Source organism: Amblyraja radiata, chromosome 4 (genome assembly GCF_010909765.2).
Source record: "Amblyraja radiata isolate CabotCenter1 chromosome 4, sAmbRad1.1.pri, whole genome shotgun sequence".
Taxonomy (NCBI): Eukaryota; Metazoa; Chordata; class Chondrichthyes; order Rajiformes; family Rajidae; genus Amblyraja; species Amblyraja radiata.
In genome coordinates, this window is record NC_045959.1 from 17,379,391 (window position 1) to 17,400,496 (window position 21,106).

The 21,106-nt window shown below is 45.9% G+C and overlaps 1 protein-coding gene across 1 annotated transcript in view; it reads left to right on the forward strand.

The window, feature by feature from the left end:
- Window positions 1-14,418, forward strand: part of LOC116971864 (2,3-dehydroadipyl-CoA hydratase-like) — a 38,462-nt gene extending 24,044 nt beyond the window's left edge. The window contains exon 6 of the mRNA XM_033019030.1: window positions 12,715-14,418. Within this exon, the coding sequence (XP_032874921.1) occupies window positions 12,715-12,938 (224 nt within the window). The 3' untranslated portion in view covers window positions 12,939-14,418. The remainder of the gene's footprint in view (window positions 1-12,714) is intronic.
- Window positions 14,419-21,106: the final 6,688 nt, after the last annotated feature.

Consider the following 21,106-nt stretch of genomic DNA (forward strand, 5'->3'; position numbering starts at 1 on the left):
CTGAAGTCGATCACAACCTCCTTCGTCTTGCTGACATTGAGGGAGAGGTTGTTGTCTTGGCACCAGGCCTCCTCCCCGTACTCCCTCTCGTCATTATTTGATATCCAGCCCATTTCGGTGGTGTCTTCTGCAAATTTGTGAATTGAGTTGGATTGGTATTTGGCTGCTCATTCATGAGTGAATATGAGTGAATGTCTACAGAGGGGGCTGAGGGGCATCCTTGTGAGGCACCAGTATTCAGGATTATCGTAGAGGATGATTTGTCCCCTATCCTCACTGATTGGCATCTGTTGGTCTGGAAGTCGAGGATCCAGTTGCAGAGGTGAGTGCTGAGTCTAAGTTTGGAGATGAGCTTGTGAGCTTGGCTGTAATAATGGTATTGAAATCAAAGCTGGAGTACATGTCCTTATGCAGTTGTCCCAGGGGTGAGTGTAGGTGCCAGGAAGATGGCATCATCTGTGGATCTGTTGTGGCAGTAGGCAATCTGTAGTGGATCATGGTTGCTTGGTAGGCTGGATTTGATATGTTCCATAACCAGCCTCTCAAAGCACTTATTGATGGTGAAGTCAAGGCCACTGGATGGTTGTCATTAAGGCATAAGATATAGAGGTATATAAGATCGTGATGGGACTAGATTGGGTAGATCCACAGAGTCTTTTACCCAGTAGGGGAATCTACTTAAGTTGAGAGGGGAATATTTTCTAGGAACCTGCGGGACAACTTTTTCACGCAGAAGGAGTGGGTAGATGGAAGGAGCTGCTAGAGGTGGTAATTAGGCAGGTAGTTAAGGTTAACAACATTTAAAATACATTTAAACTGGTTTGGAGGGATAGGGCTTATCACAGGCAGGTCCGACTAGTGTAGAGGGGCATTTGGGTTAGAATGGGAAAATTGGGCAGTAGGGCCTGTTTCCATGCTGTGTGACTATAACACCCATTGATACTAATCCTACACAAATCCCACAAAATGTCTTGAGGTATCTCTGAATATCAATCTCATAAATGGTATAAGCCTCAAGAGAAGTCAGGACTTTGAGAACATCTTTCCATTGTTTCCTCAGTCCTCCTGGGAGTCTTTAGCTGCGACAGAGCTTGGCGTAGCTTCCTTACTCATTGGTGTTAGGATTGTTAATTATATTGCATGCACATCAGAACTGACGGGTGTCACTAGTGCTTCAACGCCAAGTATATTGACCTGGGAGAGGATGCTGACAAAAATGTGATCGCAGATGCCGAAAATCTGAGCAAAAAACAAAGTACCTGTACTGTTTGAATTCAGCAGGTCAAACAGCATCTGTGAACAAATGGAACAATGATATTTCAGGAGGGAACCTTCTTCAGACTGATGGAGCAGTGCGGAGATAGTTGGTTAAAAAGCAGTGAGGGGAGGAGGTGGGGCAAGGACTGGCAAGTAATAAGTCAAATCAGGTGAGGGTGTTGGTTTGCTTATCCTACCAATGGATTTGAAGGATTTTTTGCAGAGAAAGTGTTCATGGCATCTCTCCATTGATAAAAAATGTGACAAGCGTGAGTAGTAGTACATGCCTCCAAAGTGTGCAGGAGGGATGGGACCACTGCTGCTTGATAGACCATGAGTTTAATGCTGGATTTGAGGCCATGATCTTTTTAGCTGAGACAAATGCTGTGTTGGTGCACTGGCATGTTGGCCTTCATAACAAGAGGAGTTGAGTATAGGAGCAAAGAGGTCCTTCTGCAGTTGTACAGGGCCCTAGTGTGACCACACCTGTACAGTATTGTGTACAGTTTTGATCCCCTAATTTGAGGAGGGACATTCTTGCTATTGAGGGAGTGTTGAGTAGGTTTACAAGGTTAATTCCCAGGATGGCGGGACTGTCAAATGTTGATAGAATGGAGCGGCTGGGCTTGTACACCCTAGGGTTTAGAAGGATGAGTGGAGATCTTATTGAAACATGTAAGATTATTAAGGGTTTTGACACGCAAGAGGCAGGAAACATGTTCCCGATGTTGGGGGAGTCCAGAACCAGTAAAGAATAAGGGATAAACCATTTAAAACGGAGATGAGGAAACACTTTTTTCACCCAGAGAGTCTGTGGAATTCTCTGCCTCAGAGGGCGGTGGAGTTCTCTGGATACATTCAAGAGAGAGCTAGATAGGGCTTTTAAAGATAGCGGAGTCAGGGGATATGGGGAGATGGGCACAGGAACGGGGTACTGATTGGGGATGATCAGCATTAAATCACATTGAATGGTGGTGCTGGCTTGAAGGGCCGAATGGCCTACTCCTGCACCTATTGTCTATTGCACTGGGGGTAATGGGGAATTTGGCTGGGACATGAACAAGATCCATCTCCTCAGCTCAACGAATTAGCAGTGATTTGGGTTCAACCTCCAAACATATACAGGTACAAGCTTAGGTTGTACATTTAGGTTGGAGTGACCATCATTCTGCAAATTGAATATTGCCCTCTAGATTATCTCCAATCCAGCCAAAGCTTATTTGAGGAAAGGTGTAGTAAGAGATATTGAGGAAAGTGTGGGGGTGATGACATCAATCTGCATATCAGTGGGTCTGCTGTGATCCAACTGGTGAGATTATCATGCATTTATGGTCTTGATGTATATTGATACCTTTAACTCTGGCCTTTTGTTTAAAACTCAACAAGGATATGGGTGGCACTGTTGGTGACAGACCCTTCAAACAACCATGATATGCAGTTCTTCTCAAAGGTTTTCTGTCGCCTTTCCCTCTATGAAAAGTCCATGTAAAACTTCCCTTGGAGAATACCCTTGGCGGTCCCATGGGCATTAGGGTGGCGCAGTGGTAGAGCTGCTCCAGAGACCTGGATTCAATCCGGAGGACTACAGGTGCTGTCTGTGCGTAGTTTGCACGTTCTCCCTGTGACCGCGTGGGTTTTCTCTGGGTGCACCGGTTTTCTCCCACATTCCAAAGACGTAAAGGTTTGTCGGTCAACAAACTTAAAGTTTAACGACATACTTAAAATAATAAAAACAGAGCAGGGACAAGACAGACTGCTGGCGAGGCGGCCATTGCGGGCACCACCCAATGGTGTTCTCTCAGCTCTTGGGTTATTACCCTTTGTCGAGCAATAATAGTGCAAAGACGCTCTGAAAAGCAACACTAGTATGTAACTAAATGTGTAGGAAGGAACTGCAGATGCTGGTTCATACCGAAGATAGATACAAAGTGCTGGAGTAACTCAGCAGGTCAGGCAGCATCTCTGGGGGGAAAGGATGGGTGACGTTTTGGATTGGAACCCTTTAAGAAGGTCCTGAAACATCACACATCCTTTTTCTCCAGAGATGCTGCCTGACCCGCTGAGTTACTCCAGCACTTTGTGTCTAACACAAGCATGCAACATCAGCTTGCCAAGTGGGCAGATTGTAGTGTATAGACTACAGAGTCACATCATTCTTCCGTCTTGGTGATCTGGTTTGTGTAGTTGCTGAGCTGAAAATGGGAAACCTTACAGTCTAAATGTGGCTGCATATCATTTCTTCTTCTTCTTTCGTGTGGCGTGCACAACCTAAAGTTGTTGGACAACTTGTTCTATTTGATCTTCCGTTTGTGCACGTCGAGTTGATTGCATTAGTCGAAACAGGGCGGACCACGTGCAGGTTGCAATCTTCCACCCCTGCATATCATTTCACGATGAGAGAATCGATGATGTGTTTCCCAGCTCATCTCCGACACATTGGAGGAATTCTCTGACAAAGTAGTCATCCACATGCAGGGAGGGGGGACAACCAATATTAATAAGATGTGGAATCGTATAATGACACCATCAAGAACAGAGGAAGTTGCCTTTGGATGCAAGAATGTTGTAACCCACGACATTTTGTGGTCACTGAGATCCACTGGTATCTTGTACTTATGGAGCCTCTCCCACGCAATCTGTTTGCTTACGATTTGGACTTGTAACATGAGTACACGTGAAGTTATGTAGACACAGCTCCACGCCAGTTCCCAGGCTTATTCACTCTCCAACCTGACTTACAATTTGTTGACAAACTTGGTGTCAGTTTTTATTTTTCGAAGTCTTTGGTTTATTTTAATGTCGCCAAGATCCTCTCACACCCTGTTTAGGAAAACAGGGTTCATGTAAATTAGTCAATATTGGCTTCCAGTGCCAGAGCTGGCAGCAATTCAAATTAGTCAACAGGAATGGTCATCGGGGTGATTTAAAGGTTGCTGTCTGGGGACCCGGAGTGTAAAAATAAAGCTTAAATGTCCTGAAGTGGAACACAACCACAAACATAGACCAAGTCTATGTACCATTTTCCCTACTTACTTCTGCAGGCCCTCGTGAATATTTGTTGATGGATTAACTATGGAGAAGTCTGGTTTAGAAACCCAGTGGTTAAAATGCCCAAATATTAATATCAGACCTTGAGATAAACACATCTCTTCATGGGAAATTGTGAGGCATTCTGACTTACAAATCAAATATTCCACAACTTAAATAAACCAAGTGTAGAGGTGGTGCCTCTGTCGTGCAAGTCCACCATGGTTTTTGTAGGCCAAGAAACCATTTCCCAGATGTACTAAGATAAAACTTGGTTTTGGTCTCTTCCTTCACGGGGGATGCGACCTTTTCTTGTCGTATCCCCCGTCTCCGTCTGCGCTGAGGCCTATCGCGGAGCTGGCGGCCTCCAACTGGGACCGACCCCGAGGCTCCGGAGGCAGAGCCAGGACTTACCAACATCACCTTGGGGCTGGCCGACTTCGGGGCTGTGGTGGTGTTGCGGCGGCGGCGACCCGACTTCGGAGGCTTGGCCGCGGGCCCAGTGGACGACATCGTCGGGAGCTCGCAGGTCCCAGGTCGGTGACCGGTTCTCCGGAGCTCCCGCAACAACAGCCTCGTCCGCTGGACTGGAGTGTGGCAGCTTCGTCCGCCCCGGGCCGCGGAGTTTGAACCGGCCTGTTCACGGAGCTCGGATTCGGCCGTGGGACTTACCATCGCCCGGCAGGATCACAACATCGGAAGACTGGATCGCCTCAACGCAGAGGGAGAACAAGGACTCTAAGACTTTTGCCTTCCATCGCAGTGAGGAGGTGCCTGGTGGATGTTAAATCTGTGTTTATTGTGTGTTTTGTTATTTTATTCTGTGTTATGGCTGCAGGGTTCGTAATTTTGTTCAGACTGAAGGGTCTGAATGACAATAAAGGATACTTTGACTTTGACTCCGTGAAATGGAAGGAGATCAGCATCGATCGACTGGGCTTATATTCACTTAAATTTAGAAGGATGAGAGGTCATCTTGTAGAAACATGTAAAATTCTTAACGGATTGGACAGGCTAGATGCAGGAAACACTTTCCCGATTTTGGGGGGAGTCCAGAACCAGGGGGTCACAGATTAAGAATAAGGGGTAGGCCATTTCGGACTGAGATGAGGAAATGCGTTTTCACCCAGAGAGTTATGAATCTGTGGAATTCTCTGCCACAGAAGGCAGTGGAGGCCAATTCACTGGATGTATTCAAGAGAGAGTTAGATATAGCTATTAGGGCTAACGGAATCAAGGGATAGGGGGGTGAAAGCAGGAACGGGGTACTGATTTTGGATGATCAAATATGATCATATTGAATGGCGGTGCTGCACCTACTCCTGCACCTATTTCCTATGTTTCTATCCCTGCGTGGCCTTGCATGTATGTGGCTCCAGGCTCACCAGTTGATTGATTGTGGCATTTCAGACGGCAACCTGAGATGTCCAACTAACATTGGTCTTGTCATCCACATCCACACCCCATAAATAAAAAATAAATCCTTGTAAGACAAACTAATTTGATATGGATCACGCAGCACTGCAGTCTTTCAGACTTCAGCAGGACTCTATTGTGAGGCAAACCTGTGCTGACTCAAGCAGCTGAAATGTGTTCTACATTCCAGAAATAGGTTGGTGTGTGTGTGTGGTTTGTGGCCAGTGAATGGAGCTCATGAGCTGGACCAGGAAAGTGTGCATGTGTCATCTGTCATTGCTTTAAAGGGCAGCTGTGACCTTTCGCGACTCTCCCTGAAGTGTTTCCCAGACCAAGGTGGGGTGGAATGAAGCCACGGGTGACGGCTGCCAGGAAAGCAACCATCAGTGTGCAGGATGTGGCGGCAGTGGCATGAAACGACCCACTCACCCAATGACTGGTATCTTTCCCTATTGGATGGGACCGACGAAGAGACGGGCAATGACTAAACCATTTTCCAGAAGGGAATGAGTTCCCTGTGTCCTGCCAAGCAGATGGAAAAGCCGTGTTATTGGTCTTGTTTGCTGTGGTCAACATCCTATTAAGCATTTAACAGGATTACAAGTCATGCTGGGTGGTGCGGCACCTAGCCCACAATTTGGCTAGTAGTAGAAACAAGGAACTGCCGATGCTGGTTTATACCATAGACACAAATTGCTGGAGTAACTCAGCGGGTCAGGCAGCATCTCTGGAGAAAAAAGATGGGTGACGTTTTGGGTCGGGTCCCTACTTCAGACTGGAAATGGGAGGGGGGGGGGGGGGACTGGTAAAACGACCAGGGTGGAAGAAGGGGGAAAGGGAGAATGGGGAAGTGGAGGGGAGTGCACGTACAAATTACTTAAAATTAGAGAATTCATTGTTCATACCGTTGGGGTGTAAGCTACCCAAGCAAAATATGAGGTGATGTTCCTCCAATTTGCGTGTGGCCTCACCCCGGCAATAGAGGAGGCCCAGGACAGAAAGGTTGGTATGAGGATGGGAAGAAGAGTAGAAATTATTGGGAACCGGGAGATCAAGTAGACCAAGCATAAGTGTTCATCAAAACAGTCGCCGAGTCTACGTTTGGTCTCGCTGATGTACAGGAGCCCACATCGAGAACATCAGATGCAGTAGGTGAGCTTAGTACACTTTGCCCACGGTGCCTCCTGCACCAGCACAATTCCGGATGTGGAGGGTCAAATAAACTGATCACACCTACTGCCCCCCCCCCCCCCCCCCCCCCCCCCCCCCCCCCCCCCCTCCCCCCCCACCAACATCCACTTACACTTAACAGGCCTCTGGTGAAGTGATGCAATGAGTAGGATCCACAATAAATATCATTGAGGCCCCATCCCAGAAACCCCGAATTGACAAAGTGTTTTGAATTGTTTTCATGTGTTTCTGATAGTGATGTATGAAAATATCTGTCCTTTTCTGCATTAAAAAGTGAAAATAACTTAATTTACAATATGTTAGTCAAACATATTAATCAAAATATTAAATGAAATAAATCTGCACACACCTTTTCCCACTGATAGACCAGATGTGAAGTGCGCTCAGCCAGTCTTCTCAACACGATAGTGCTTCACTGCTGGGCTCCATGGTGAATGCAGACAAATATCCAGAGATGAGATTCTCCGACATCTTATGTAAGAAACATGAGCGATAGAGACAGGAATTGGCCATTCAACCCTTCATTTCTGCTCTGCCACACAGTAAGAGGGAAGCCACTTTCTTGTACCAAACATGCCCGCAATTTGCTTCATATCTAAAAATGTAGCAATTTCTGTCTTGTATATACTCCCTGATTGAATCTTAAAAGCCTTCTTGGGTAGTGATTCGTTACCCTCTGGGTGAAGTCATTTCTTTGCACTTCAGTCCAGAATGATGACACCCAGGTTCTGGCCGTCTCAACCAGGGGAAATATCCTCCCTGTATCTACCTACCTGTATCTGGAGGATATTCATTGAGATCACCTCTCATTCCTCTAAACCTTAGAACATCTATACCCAGGCAGAACATAGAAAATAGAACAATACAGCACAAGTACATGCCCTTCAGCCCACAATGTCTTTAGACTTGACTACACCTTACACTTGGATAGGCTGGGTGAGTGGGCAAATGTTTGGCAGATGCAGTATAATGTGGATAAATGTGAGGTTATCCATTTTGGTGGCAAAACCAGGAAAGCAGACTATTATCTAAATGGTGGCCGACTAGGAAAAGGGGAGATGCAGCGAGACCTGGGTGTCATGGTACACCAGTCATTGAAAGTGGGCATGCAGGTGCAGCAGGCAGTGAAGAAAGCGAATGGTATGTTAGCTTTCATAGCAAAAGGATTTGAGTATAGGAGCAGGGAGGTTCTACTGCAGTTGTACAGGGTCTTGGTGGTAAGGCAAGAGGAGGGGGACTGGCTGTGTATGTGAACAGATCATGGTGCCAGGATGCTGTGGTGATTTCCACTTACTGCTCACCCCATGTAGAGCTAATGACTGTGAAATGCCGACCCTTCTACTTACCCAGGGAGCTAACGGCAGTCTTCATAACGGCCGTCTATGTACCACCGAGCGCGGACGTGAAGAATGCTATGACAGAGCTCTACAACAACATCAGTGAACAGCAGAGGGAACATCCAGATGCTTTCTTCATGGCAGCTGGGGATTTCAACCAGGCAAGTCTTACATCTGTTCTGCCTAAATTCTACCAGCATGTGAACATTGCAACCAGGGGAAAGAATAAACTAGATCTGGTGTACACCAACATTGAAGATGCATATAAAGCAGCCCCCCTCCCCCATATCGGCAACTCTGACCACCTAGCGGTTATGCTCACACCTGCATACAGACCCAGGGTGAAACAGGACAGGCCAACGGTCAAATAAGTCAGAACATGGCCACAGGGAGCTACCGCAACACTACAAGACTGTTTCGAAACCACACAGTGGGCCATTTTCAGAGAGGCAGCAACAGATGACAGTGGCATCAACCTCCAAGAATACACAGAATCCGTCATCGGATACATCAATAAATGCATTGATGATGTAACGGTGGTCAAAACCGTCAGGAGGCGTGCCAATCAGAAACCTTGGCTAACTGGGGAAGTGTGTTCCCTACTGAGAATCCGGAATGCTGCATTCAAACCTGGGGACAACGCAGCATACAAACTGGAAAGGAGTAACCTATCCCGGGGGATCAGGGAAGCGAAGAGGCTGTATGGGCAAAAACTTAATAGCCACTTCGAAAATGACAAAGACACACGTCACTTGTGGCAGGGATTTCATACCATCGCTGACTACAAGCCCCCCCCCGCTGCGGATATGCCAAAACGACCCCTCTCTACCAGATGAACTGAACGAGTTCTACGTACGGTTTGAGGTTAAAAACAGCACCCAGACACGTGCACTACTGCCATCTCCCAGTGACCAGTTGCTCAGGCTGTCCGTAGCCGGAGTTAAAAAGGCCTTTGCCAGCATCAATCCACGCAAAGCTGCAGGGCCGGACAACATTCCTGGATGCGTTTTAAGAGACTGCGCCGAGCAACTGAAAGATGTCTTCACAGACATTTTTAACATCTCACTCAGCCAGGCAGTAGTGCCCAACTGTCTTAAGAGTGCCACCATCGTCCCTGTCCCAAAGAAACCAAACCCAGCCTGCCATAATGACTTTCGACCAGTGGCTCTAACACCCATAGTAATGAAGTGTTTTGAGCGACTGGTTATGCAGCACATCAAAAAGAGTCTACCTGCCGACCTAGACCCACTGCAGTTCGCCTACAGAGCCAACCGATCCACAGAGGACGCAGTCTCAACAACACTGAACCTCGTACTGTCACACCTTGATCGGAAAAATACTTATGCCAGGATCCTCTTCATAGACTTCAGCTCTGCGTTTAACACAATCATTCCGCAGCAGCTGGTGGAGAAGTTGGAGCTATTGGGGGTTGATGCTGGCACATGTAACTGGGTCCTGAACTTTCTATCACAACGGCAGCAGACAGTCAGGGTGGGCAGTAGGACATCAAAAACCATAGCCGTGAGCACTGGCTCGCCCCAAGGCTGTGTCCTAAGCCCCCTGCTGTTTAGTCTGCTTACACACGACTGTACTGCTAGACTCAATAACAACTTCATCAACAAGTTCGCTGATGACACAACAGTGGTGGGTCTCATCAGTGACAATGATGAGTCGGCGTACAGGATGGAGGTGGAGCTGCTCACAGGATGGTGCAAATCCCACAACCTCATTCTCAGCGTGGGAAAAACTAAGGAGATGGTGGTTGACTTCAGGAGGGCGGGAAAACAACACCATACACCTCTGCACATCGATGGAGCTGATGTGGAAAGGGCCAGCAGCGTGAAGTTCCTAGGACTCCACCTGTCAGATGACCTGATGTCCACAACCAACACCACAGCACTGGTCAAGAGAGCCCAGCAGCGACTACACCCTCTCCGAAGACTACGTAAAGCAGGTCTCCCCACTACACATCTACGAACTTTTTATAGGGGGACAATCGAGAGCACATTAACCAACGGCATCACTTCCTGGTTCGGGAGCTGCAAGGCGTACGAACGGCACCAACTTGACAGGATTGTGAAGACCGCCAGCAGGATTATTGGTGCTCAACTCCCTTTCTTGCTGGACATATACAGGAAGAGATGTATCAACAGAGCCATCTCCATCATCAAAGACCCCTACCACCCATCGCATCACATATTCTCCATCCTGCCATCTGGGAAGAGGTACAGGAGCATTAGCTGCAAAACCAGCAGGATGCTCCTCAGCTTCTTCCCGCAGGCTATAAGACTGATAAACGGACTTAGCCCCCTGCCAAAGTATCGCGCACCAACCATCAACCTGGACACACTGCAGCAGCTGTCGATCGAAACGCCTGTTGATGTTTAGTAGAGAGTAGAGTGTTTAATTTAATTTGTTCATGATATATGTTTTTTATTTCTAGTTATTTGTTGTTATTTGTACTGCACACTGAATGGGCACTGGTTGAGCAACGTTATTTTGTTTCCTCTGGGTATGTGAGTACTCAGGAAAATGACAATAAAGATATACTGATACTGATACTGAGACCACACCTGGAGTATTGCGTACAGTTTTGGTCTCCAAATCTGAGGAAGGACATTATTGCCATAGAGGGAGTGCAGAGAAGGTTCGCCAGACTGATTCCTGGGATGTCAGGACTGTCTTATGAAGAAAGACTGGATAGACTTGGTTTATACTCTCTAGAATTTAGGAGATTGAGAGGGGATCTTATAGAAACTTATAAAATTCTTAAGGGGTTGGACAGGCTAGATGCAGGAAGATTGCTCCCGATGTTGGGGAAGTCCAGGACAAGGGGTCACAGCTTAAGGATAAGGGAGAAATCCTTTAAAACCGAGATGAGAAGAACTTTTTTCACACAGAAAGTGGTGAATCTCTGGAATTCTCTGCCACAGAAGGTAGTTGAGGCCAGTTCATTGGCTATATTTAAGAGGGAGTTAGATGTGGCCCTTGTGGCTAAGGGGATCAGGGGGTATGGAGAGAAGGCAGGTACGGGATACTGAGTTGGATGATCAGCCATGATCATATTGAATGGCGGTGCAGGCTCGAAGGGCTGAATGGCCTACTGCTGCACCTAATTTCTATGTTTCTATGTTTACTTTTAGACTTTAGAGATACAGCATGGAAAATTCCAGGCATGCACCACACTCTGTGTAGAAAGGTTGCCCCACACATCACCTTAAACCCATCTGATTTGAATGGATAACATGCAAAACAAAGCTTTTCACTGTACCTCGGTACACGTGACATAACAAAGCCCAATTAGATTTAGGTTTGAGGTGACCACCAGCTCATCTCAGATAATCTACTGGATGCCAATCTACCGTAAGATACTGGGAAAAGAACAAATAATTCAAGATAACAACAAGAGTACTTAACTAAGTAAAAATGCTCAATATCAGGATGTTTTCTTACTATGACTTCCACAGATTTTGCAAATTCCATACTAAACAGCATCCCTGAAAATGTTACACCTAGACCGACTGAGGCAGCCGATCTCGACCTTATCACGACTTCCGCAGCCAATCGGCTGGTCGGATTTACCCCCCTGCGGCCTGGGCTGTGGAACTCGGGAGACGGAAGATCCATTTTGGTAACCGGCTCCCGAGGTTGACCTTGCGGGCGGGTATCTCGGCGGCCAAGGCTGACTGTTCCGGTACCGTTCCACTCCTCTCAAAGGCCACGACCTCTGTAACTCTGGCAAAACGGATAATCTAAAAAAGGCTTTGTAGCCAAGAGTGCTGGAAAATCAGTTGTTCACCCTCTATCTGAAAGAATGGAAGTGGCATTTGAGTATAAGAGCAGGGAGGTTCTACTGCAGTTGTACAGGGTCTTGGTGAGACCACACCTGGAGTATTGCGTACAGTTTTGGTCTCCTAATCTGAGGAAAGACATTCTTGCCATAGAGGGAGTACAGAGAAGGTTCACCAGACTGATTCCAGGGATGTCAGGACTTTCATATGAAGAAAGACTGGATGGACTCGGCTTGTACTCGCTAGAATTTAGAAGATTGAGGGGGGATCTTATAGAAACTTACAAAATTCTTAAGGGGTTGGACAGGCTAGATGCAGGAAGATTATTCCCGATGTTGGGGAAGTCCAGAACAAGGGGTCACAGTTTAAGGATAAGAGGGAAGTATTTTAGGATCGAGATGAGAAAATCTTTTTTTACACAGAGAGTGGTGAATTCTCTGCCACAGAAGGTAGTTGAGGCCAGTCCATTGGCTATATTTAAGAGGGAGTTAGATGTGGCCCTTGTGGCTAAAGGGATCAGGGGTATGGAGAGAAGGCAGGTACGGGATACTGAGTTGGATGATCAGCCATGATCATATTGAATGACGGTGCAGGCTCGAAGGGCCGAATGGCCTACTCCTGCACCTATTTTTTATGTAATAGCCCTAATCCATATGACACATACCTTACACACTTGCCTTGTTATTTTCTTCCAGCTTTTCAATGCGCCCTGGAATTAGCGGAACAGATATCTGCTTTTCCCCAGAATTGTATGTGTGCGGACAGAGCCTCTGCTTACTACAGCATGTTTGATGCCTCATGTTTCACAGAAGCCCTGCAGTATGAATTTGACAACGCTAAAGATGTGATTTCGAAAGAATCTGTTTCTGGCGCAAGGAATTTTGTCTCAGGAACCGGAAGGCAAGGAAAATTCAGTTAAACGCTAAAATATCCGTATAAAACAATATAAAGGTTATTTTGAAAAAAAACGATGGGACAAGTTTGATTGTCTTGATTGCACCGCCTAATGTTAGTGTTCAGACTCACAGCTTCAATTCCCACTAATTACCAATCATTTATGTATTTTTTTAAATGGGAACATTTGTTTGACTCCAGTTTGAGGGGGTGTTGTTTAATCTCATAAACTGGATAAAAATTGTCTGAAAATGAAAAAAAAATTGAAAAATGTTTGTTTTAATGAAGTTGACAACAGTGGAAATGTGTCGTTATTTAACTTGATGTGGATTAATTTTAACATGAAATAGATGTGAGAAAGTGCTCATTAAGAACTGAAATGTTGATAGATCAATCATAAATAGTTTCATAAAAGAGGGAAAGATCTGACACACTCAATGGTTCAGGCAGCATCTATTCATAAAGTAAAACGGGATTAAACTCTCCATAGACTCGCTGAGAATGCCCAGCATTTTTCTGTTTTATTTCAGTTCTAACATCTGTAGAAGTTGTTTTTCATTCTTGAATATTAGTTGGTCTTTAGGAGACACAAGAGACTGCAGATGCTGGAGTCTTGAACAAAAGACAAACTGCTGGAGGAACTCAGCAGGTCAGGCAGCATATTTTAAGGGAAATGGGCAGATTACTTTATGGGGTGGAATCCTTCTTAAGCCTAATAGAGAAGAGAGGAGGTAGCTGGCAGAAAGACATGAGTGGGCCAAGAGCTGGTGGATCAAAGTAACGAGGGGTTAATTGGCCATTGAGTCAGAGGGGAGAGATAGGTGCGTATAGTAACCAAAGGCTGGAGGTGATAAAGTGGAGAAAACAAAGGGGTGCGAATGGTGAAATCTGAGAAGAAAGTAAGGTAGAGACTGAAATGTGGAACCAAAGGGTGGGATGGTAGATAAATGGGAGCTGGGTGGGTAAGTAAATGAGGGATTGCAAGCAGAGAGGGTGGATGATGAACAAATAGAGGAAAGGAAAGGAACTAGATGATCGGGGCAGGGGGAGTGGAACAAATGGTGTGTGCAGACAGTGGGAGGCTGGGTAGATGTTGGAGAGTGGAGTGATTGACCTGAAATTAAAGAATTCATTGCTCACGCCATTAGCTACCCATATGAAGTATTGGTTTTCTAATTTGCATGTGGCTGTGGAGAAAGCTGAGGACAGATAGATCAATATGAGAATGTCATCACTTTGCAGCTGTAAGAAGAGATATTTTTTGAGAATGGTTTAAACATTTATTTTATGTGAACCAAACCTTGTCTCTTTGGTGTTGTGCCTAAAATCTTCCAGTACTTCCCGTCATCAGCTTCCAGCAAATGTTCCATTGAAGGTCCATGAATTGAGCTTCTGTGTTTGGCTTCTACAGCGGGTATTGTACCATGCTGCACTATGTATCTGAACCAGATATAGACGTCTGGCAGTTTGTTAAATAAATGGGGAATCAAAGAATTAGAATCGTAGTTTCATAGAAACATAGAAAATAGGTGCAGGAGTAGGCCATTCGGCCCTTCGAGCCTGCACCGCCATTCAATATGATCATGGCTGATCATCCAACTCAGTATCCCGTACCTGCCTTCTCTCCTTACCCCCTGATCCCTTTAGCCACAAGTTCTACATCTAACTCCCTCTTAAATATAGCCAATGAACTGGCCTCAACTACCTTTTGTGGCAGAGAATTCCAGAGATTCACCACTCTCTGTGTGAAAAATGTTTTTCTCATCTCGGTCCTAAAAGATTCCCCCCTTATCCTTAAATGCTATATAGCATGGAAACAATCTTGACGACCAACTTGCCACCTTAAGCTAGTCCCACTTGTCTGCACCAGATCCAAATCCCTCCAAACGTTTCAAATCCATGTACTTGTTCCAGTGCCATTTAAAAACAATAAATGTTCCAACCTCTACCACGTCACCCTGGCAGCTCGTTTCATGTACCTTCAACACTCTGTGTGAAGAAAGTTGTCCCTCAGTTTCTCTCTCCGGTTTAAACTCCTCAGCCCTGGGGAATAGATTATGGTTATTCACCTCATCTATGAGCTCATTACTTTACATGCCTCTACAAGATCACCCCTTGGTCTCCTACACTCTAATGAAAAATGTCCTCGCCTATCTAGTCTCTTCTGATAACTCAAACCCTCCAGTCCCAGTAGCATATATATATTATTGCACCCTTTCCCGTTCAATAACATCTTACTGCAGGATCACCAGAATTGTACACAGTACTCTAAACGTGGCTTTATCAACATCTTGTACAACTTTAAAGTGACATCCCAACTTCTGCACTCAATAAAACATCGCTTGCTGGAGTAACTCATCGGGTTACTCATTGGGGGGGGGGGGGGCACAGTGACACAGCGGTAGAGTTGCTGCCTAACAGCCCTCCCTTCACCACCTCCAGTTTAAATTCCATTTGGAATATTTTGGAGGACCAAGAAACCAAGCACCAGAGACCCGGGTTCAATCCTGACTATGGGTGCGGTCTGTACAGAGTGTATACGTTCTCCCTGTGACCACATGGCTTTCTTCGGGCTCCCATGTGTTTTCTTTGGGTTTTCTTTGCTCCGGTTTCCTCCCACACTACGAAGACGTACAGGTTTGTAAGTTATTTGGCTTCCGTTAAAAAAAATTGTAAATTGTCCCTAGTGTGTAGAATAGGAGCACGACATGTCACCCACCAGAGGTGCCACCCCTCCCTGAGCACTCCCATACACTAGGGACAGGGACAGTTTGCAGACCCCAATTAACCTACAAACGTGCACGTCTTTGGAATGTAAGAAGAACACCGGGAGAAAATTAATACGGTCACAGTGAGAACGTACAAACTCCGTACAGACAGCACCCGTAGTCAGGATTGAACCTAGGTCAAACAGTAGCCTGGATATAAGTTGAATCAAGAGTTAAAATTGGCATGTCGTAAAGGTAATGCTACGGTTGTTTTGGGAGATTTCAACATGCAGGTAGACTGGGAAAATCAGGTTGGTACTGGACCCCAAGAAGGGGAGTTTGTGGAGTGCCTCCTTGATGGATTGTTAGAGCAGCTTGTACTGGAGCCTGCCAGGGGGAAGGCAATTCTGGATTTAGTGTTGTGTAATGAACCAGATTTGATTATGGAACTTGAGGTTAAGGAGCCATTAGGAGGTAGTGACCATAATATGGTAAGTTTTAATCGACAATTTGAGAGGGAGAAGGGTAAATCGGAGGTGTCCGTGTTACAATTGAACAAAGGGGACTATGGAGCCATGAGGGAGGAGCTGGCCAAAGTTGACTGGAAAGATTCCCTAGCAGGGATGACCAAAGATTCTATAGCAAGCAAAATAGTGTACTCGACGATAATGACGTAGTACGGTCATGGGCAGATTCATGGGTAATCTTCTGCCCCATTTCCGTAACCGGCTTCCGTCTCCGCCATCTTTGTCCGCCATACAGAGCCAAGTACAGAGACGGAAGCCGGTTACGGAAACATCCTCGTAAAAATCAAAGATCTTTGGTAAAAACCTTCTCCTCATTTTCTCTCTGCCCCGTTAAAGAGACTCACTGATGGGGGGGAAAGATGGCGGGCATGAGGTCCGAAGCTGAGAACAGACGGCCCTTCGATTTCTTTCCCCATCACACTCGATGCCCGGCTCCCAAACTCCGGACCGGTCTGCTCTTTTTGCGGAAAAAATAAACAACTAATTTAGAAAAGGCACAGCGGAGACAGAAAGTGGGAAGCGTGGGTTGGAAAGGTCTTCCCTTTTACACTGCCCTGTGGGCATAGTCTCTTTGCCCTCAGTGCCCCCTCCACCCTTGCACAGTCCGATCCCCATCCCGGGGCTTTCAATCCAAAACATTAAAAAAGAAAATTAACAGAATTATAATTTATTAACATATTAATCATTAACAAAAAATAACAGAAATATGAATTATGAATCTAACACTGTATCACACACACAAAGTGTTCCCCCGCAACGCTGATTACACTGCGAGAAGGATTTACAAAGTCAGGTCGGGTCCGGTCGGGTTTACTGAAATGGCCGACGTTCCGCCCCGTTGCGTACTACACGTCAGCCCATTGGTTTTCGCAGGAGTGCACTATCTTGCTTGCTATAGGATCTTTGGGGATGACAGTGGAACAACAATGGCAGGTATTTCTGGGAATAATACAGAAGGTGCAGGATCAGTTCATTCCAAAGAGGAAGAAAGATTCCAAGGGGAGTAAGGGGTGACCGTGTCTGACAAGGGAAGTCAGGGACAGTATAAAAATAAAACAAAAGAATTGCAACGTAGCAAAGATGAGCGGGAAACAATAGGCAATGCAGGGAGAAAAGATGAGGTACGAAAGTCAGCTAACCAAGAATATAAAGGAGGATAGTAAAAGCTTCTTTATGTATGTGAAGAAGAGAAAATTAGTTAAGGCCAAAGTTGGACCCTTGAAGACTGAAAAAGGTGAATTTATTATGGGGAACAAGGAAATGGCAGATGTTGAACAGGTACTTTGGTTCTGTCTTCACTAAGGAGGACACAAACAATCTTCCTGATGTACTAGTGGCCAGAGGATCTGGGGTGACGGAGGAACTGAAGGAAATCCACATTAGGCAGGAAATGGTCTTGGGTAGACTGATGGCAGAAGGCTGATAAATCCTCAGGGCCTGATGATCTGCATCCCAGGGTACTTAAGGAAGTGGCTCTAGAAATCGTGGACGCATTGGTGATAATTTTCCAATATTCAGGATCAGTTCCTGTGGATTGGAGGGTAGCTAATGTTATCCCACTTTATAAGAAAGGCAGGTGAGAGAAAACAGGGAATTATACTTTCAAGAGAGAGCTAGATAGGAGTCTTAAAGATAGCGGAGTCAGGGGATATGAGGAGAATGCAAGAACGGGGTACTGATTGGGGATGATCAGCCGTGATCACATTGAATGGCAGTGCTGGCTCAAAGGGACGAATGGCCTGCTCCTGCACCTATTCTCTCTGGTGCTGTAAGGCAACAACTGATCTACCATTCGATAGGTTCAGACCTTGTCTACTTTCCTATCCATTTCCCACATCACTCTCATAGAAACATAGACATAGAAAATAGGTGCAGGAGTAGGCCATTCGGCCCTTTGAGCCTGTACCGCAATTCAATATGATCATGGCTGATCATCCAACTCGGTATCCTGTACCTGCCTTCTCTCCATACCCCCTGATCCCTTTAGCCACAAGGGCCACATCTAACTCCCTCTTAAATATAGCCAATGCACTGGCCTCAACTACCTTCTGTGGCAGAGAATTCCAGAGATTCACCACTCTCTGTGTGAAAAATGTTTTTCACCCTGTACAACTGCAGTAGAACCTCCCTGCTCCTATACTCTCAGTTGTAACTGAACAACCATTTTCCCCCCAAGAAGAAGTGTTACAAAAATATTTCTTCAGAGCACTCCTTGTTTCAGACTAAACACTTCAGAATCTTTATATAACCTCTCATTCTTTAAACACCACTGTGTATAAACTAGTGTTTATAGAACTACTAAAACTCTGTAATTCCAGCATGCTGGGTTGTGGTTGTGCCGGGCCAGTAGATTTTCCAGACCATTGGATGTTATTAAATATACAAATTATTTTAATTCACTTTTTTTAGATACTACATAGCAGAATAATACATTTTCTTGTCGTTCCATCATAATCATACTGTGTGGAAACAGGTCCTTCGGCCCACTTGCCCACACCGGCCAACATGTGCCATCTACACTGGTTCCAACTGCCTGCATTTGGCCCATATCCCTCTAAATCTGTCCTATACATGTACCTGTCTAAATGTTTCTTAAAAGTTGCGATAACTTAGTAAATTTCAAGGAAGCACGAGAATTGTGAGTCGGGTAAACATCACTGGGTGAGCCACATGCCAAACGTACAGAATTTCCAATGAGTCAGCTAGCGGATTATTAAAGATTTTTGGTTTTGTTTATTTTATTAGAAGTTAATACAGTACAAAACAGTACAGTGGAACCTAATTTCAGGTGCCAACTATGTCATACCGTAATCCATTCTATGTACAACCTCGAGGTTTATGTTTTGAGAAAGAAGTAAGCAAGACAAGAAAAAGAAAACAATAGAAAGGGGAAAAAGAGGAAAAATAGATGGTAGATTATTAAAGTTTTATGAGAAGGAAAACTGATCAACGTATATTCACGGGTCACTCTAGAAATCAATAAACTCAAAACAAAACAAGTTATGACATGGCATTAGCCAGCATGTGGTGTAGGGCCGTGCATCGGTGTGCATTAACCAGCTTGATGCAGGTCCATCTCAGTTAGGAACACCCGACTTGTGTACTGCCTGTACATAGGAATGAGCAGTTGGGAAAAAAGCTGGAAAAGAGGAGGTGGATGGGCAAAGCCTGGCAAGTGGTGGATGGTTACGGGTGTCCACCCACCCTCGCCCTGACATCAGTCATCATAAAGTGCTTCGAGCGGCTAGTCAAAACTGACATCTGCTCCTCTCTCTCTGACACCTTGGACCCTCTTCAGTTTGCTTATAGACCAAACAGGGCCACAGACAATGCCATTGCCATGGCAATTCACACTGTGCTCATCCACCTGGACAAAGGCAATACATATGTGAGAATGCTCTTCATTGACTACAGCTCAGCATTCAACACTATCATTCCCTCAAAACTGGTCCCCAAGCTCCTTGATCTTGGACTGGAGATCTCCATCTGCGGCTGGGTATTCAACTTCCTGACGGGCAGCCACACCTCTTCCTCACTGATCCTCAACACAGGCACACCACAGGACTGTGTGCTCAGTCCTCTCCTGTACTCCTTGTTCACGCACGACTGTACTGCTAAGCACAGCTCTAACATCATCCTAACGTTTGCTGACAACACGACCATCCTGGGCCTCATCACAGACAATAATGAGACAGCCTATAGAGAGGAGGTAAAGGCACTAAACAGCTGGTGCCAGGAAAATAACCTCTCTCTCAATGTCAGCAAAACTAAAGAGATGATCGTGGACTACAGGAGACAGCAGGGGAGTGGTCACCTCCCCATCCACATCGGTGATGCTGAGGTTGAAAGGGTCAGCAGCTTCAAGTTCCTCGGTGTGCTCATCACTGAGGACCTCTCTTGGACACTTGCACACAAACACAATAACTAAGAAAGCCCGCCAGCGGCTCTTTTTCCTGAGAAGACTGAGGAAGTTTGGCATGAACGCCAGCATCCTCACAAACTTCTACAGTTGCACCATCGAGAGTCTGCTGACGGGTGGCATCACAGACTGGTACAGGAACTGTTCTGCCCACTGCCGCAAATCACTACAGAGAGTGGTGAAGGCGACACAGCACATAATTGGCAACTGTCTCCAGGCCATTCAGGCCATTTTCCTGCGGAAGGCACAAAGCATCATCAAGGACATAGTTGCAGAATAAGGGGGGGCTCTTTTAAAACTGAGATGAGGAAGAACTTCTTCACCCAGAGGGTGGTTAATTTATGGAATTCACTGCCCCAGGGAGCAGTGGAAGCAGAAACTTTAAATATATTTAAGACTAAAATAGATGTTTTTTTAGCTGCCAAGGGGATAAGGGGCTACGGGGAGAGGGCAGGGATATGGACCTAGGTATGGTTAGTATAGTAAGACCTGAGTGATCTCCTGGACAAGTGTCGATCGCCTGGATTGGGGTCGGAGAGGAATTTCCCGGATTTTTTTCCCGAATTGGACCTGGGTTTTTATCCGGTTTTTTGCCTCCCCCAGGAGATCACGAGGTTCTTGGGGTGGAGAGGGGTGATAGCGGTATAAAGGGGAGGGTAGTGTCTTGTGTTCTGTGTCTTCTGTTTGTGGGTAAGTGTGTCTGTTTAGTGTTCAGCCATGAGCGAATGGCGGTGCGGGCTCGACGGACCTGGTGGTCTACTCTCGCACCTACTTTCTATGTTTCTATGTTTCTAAGGACCACAGCCACCCAGCACACAGACTGTTCTCCTTGTTGCCCTCAGGCAGACTATATAGGAGCATAGCTGCACGCACCACCTGGACTCGCATTCATCCCCACCCCCTCCCAGTATTCCACCTATATATATATTCCTTACGGGAACGTATCTCGAGGATGATCCGAAGAAGTGCCTTCTGTCGGCAGTGCGCACTGATTTATTCGGTATCTGCTTTTCCTAGCCCTAACACCAGATGGCGCCTG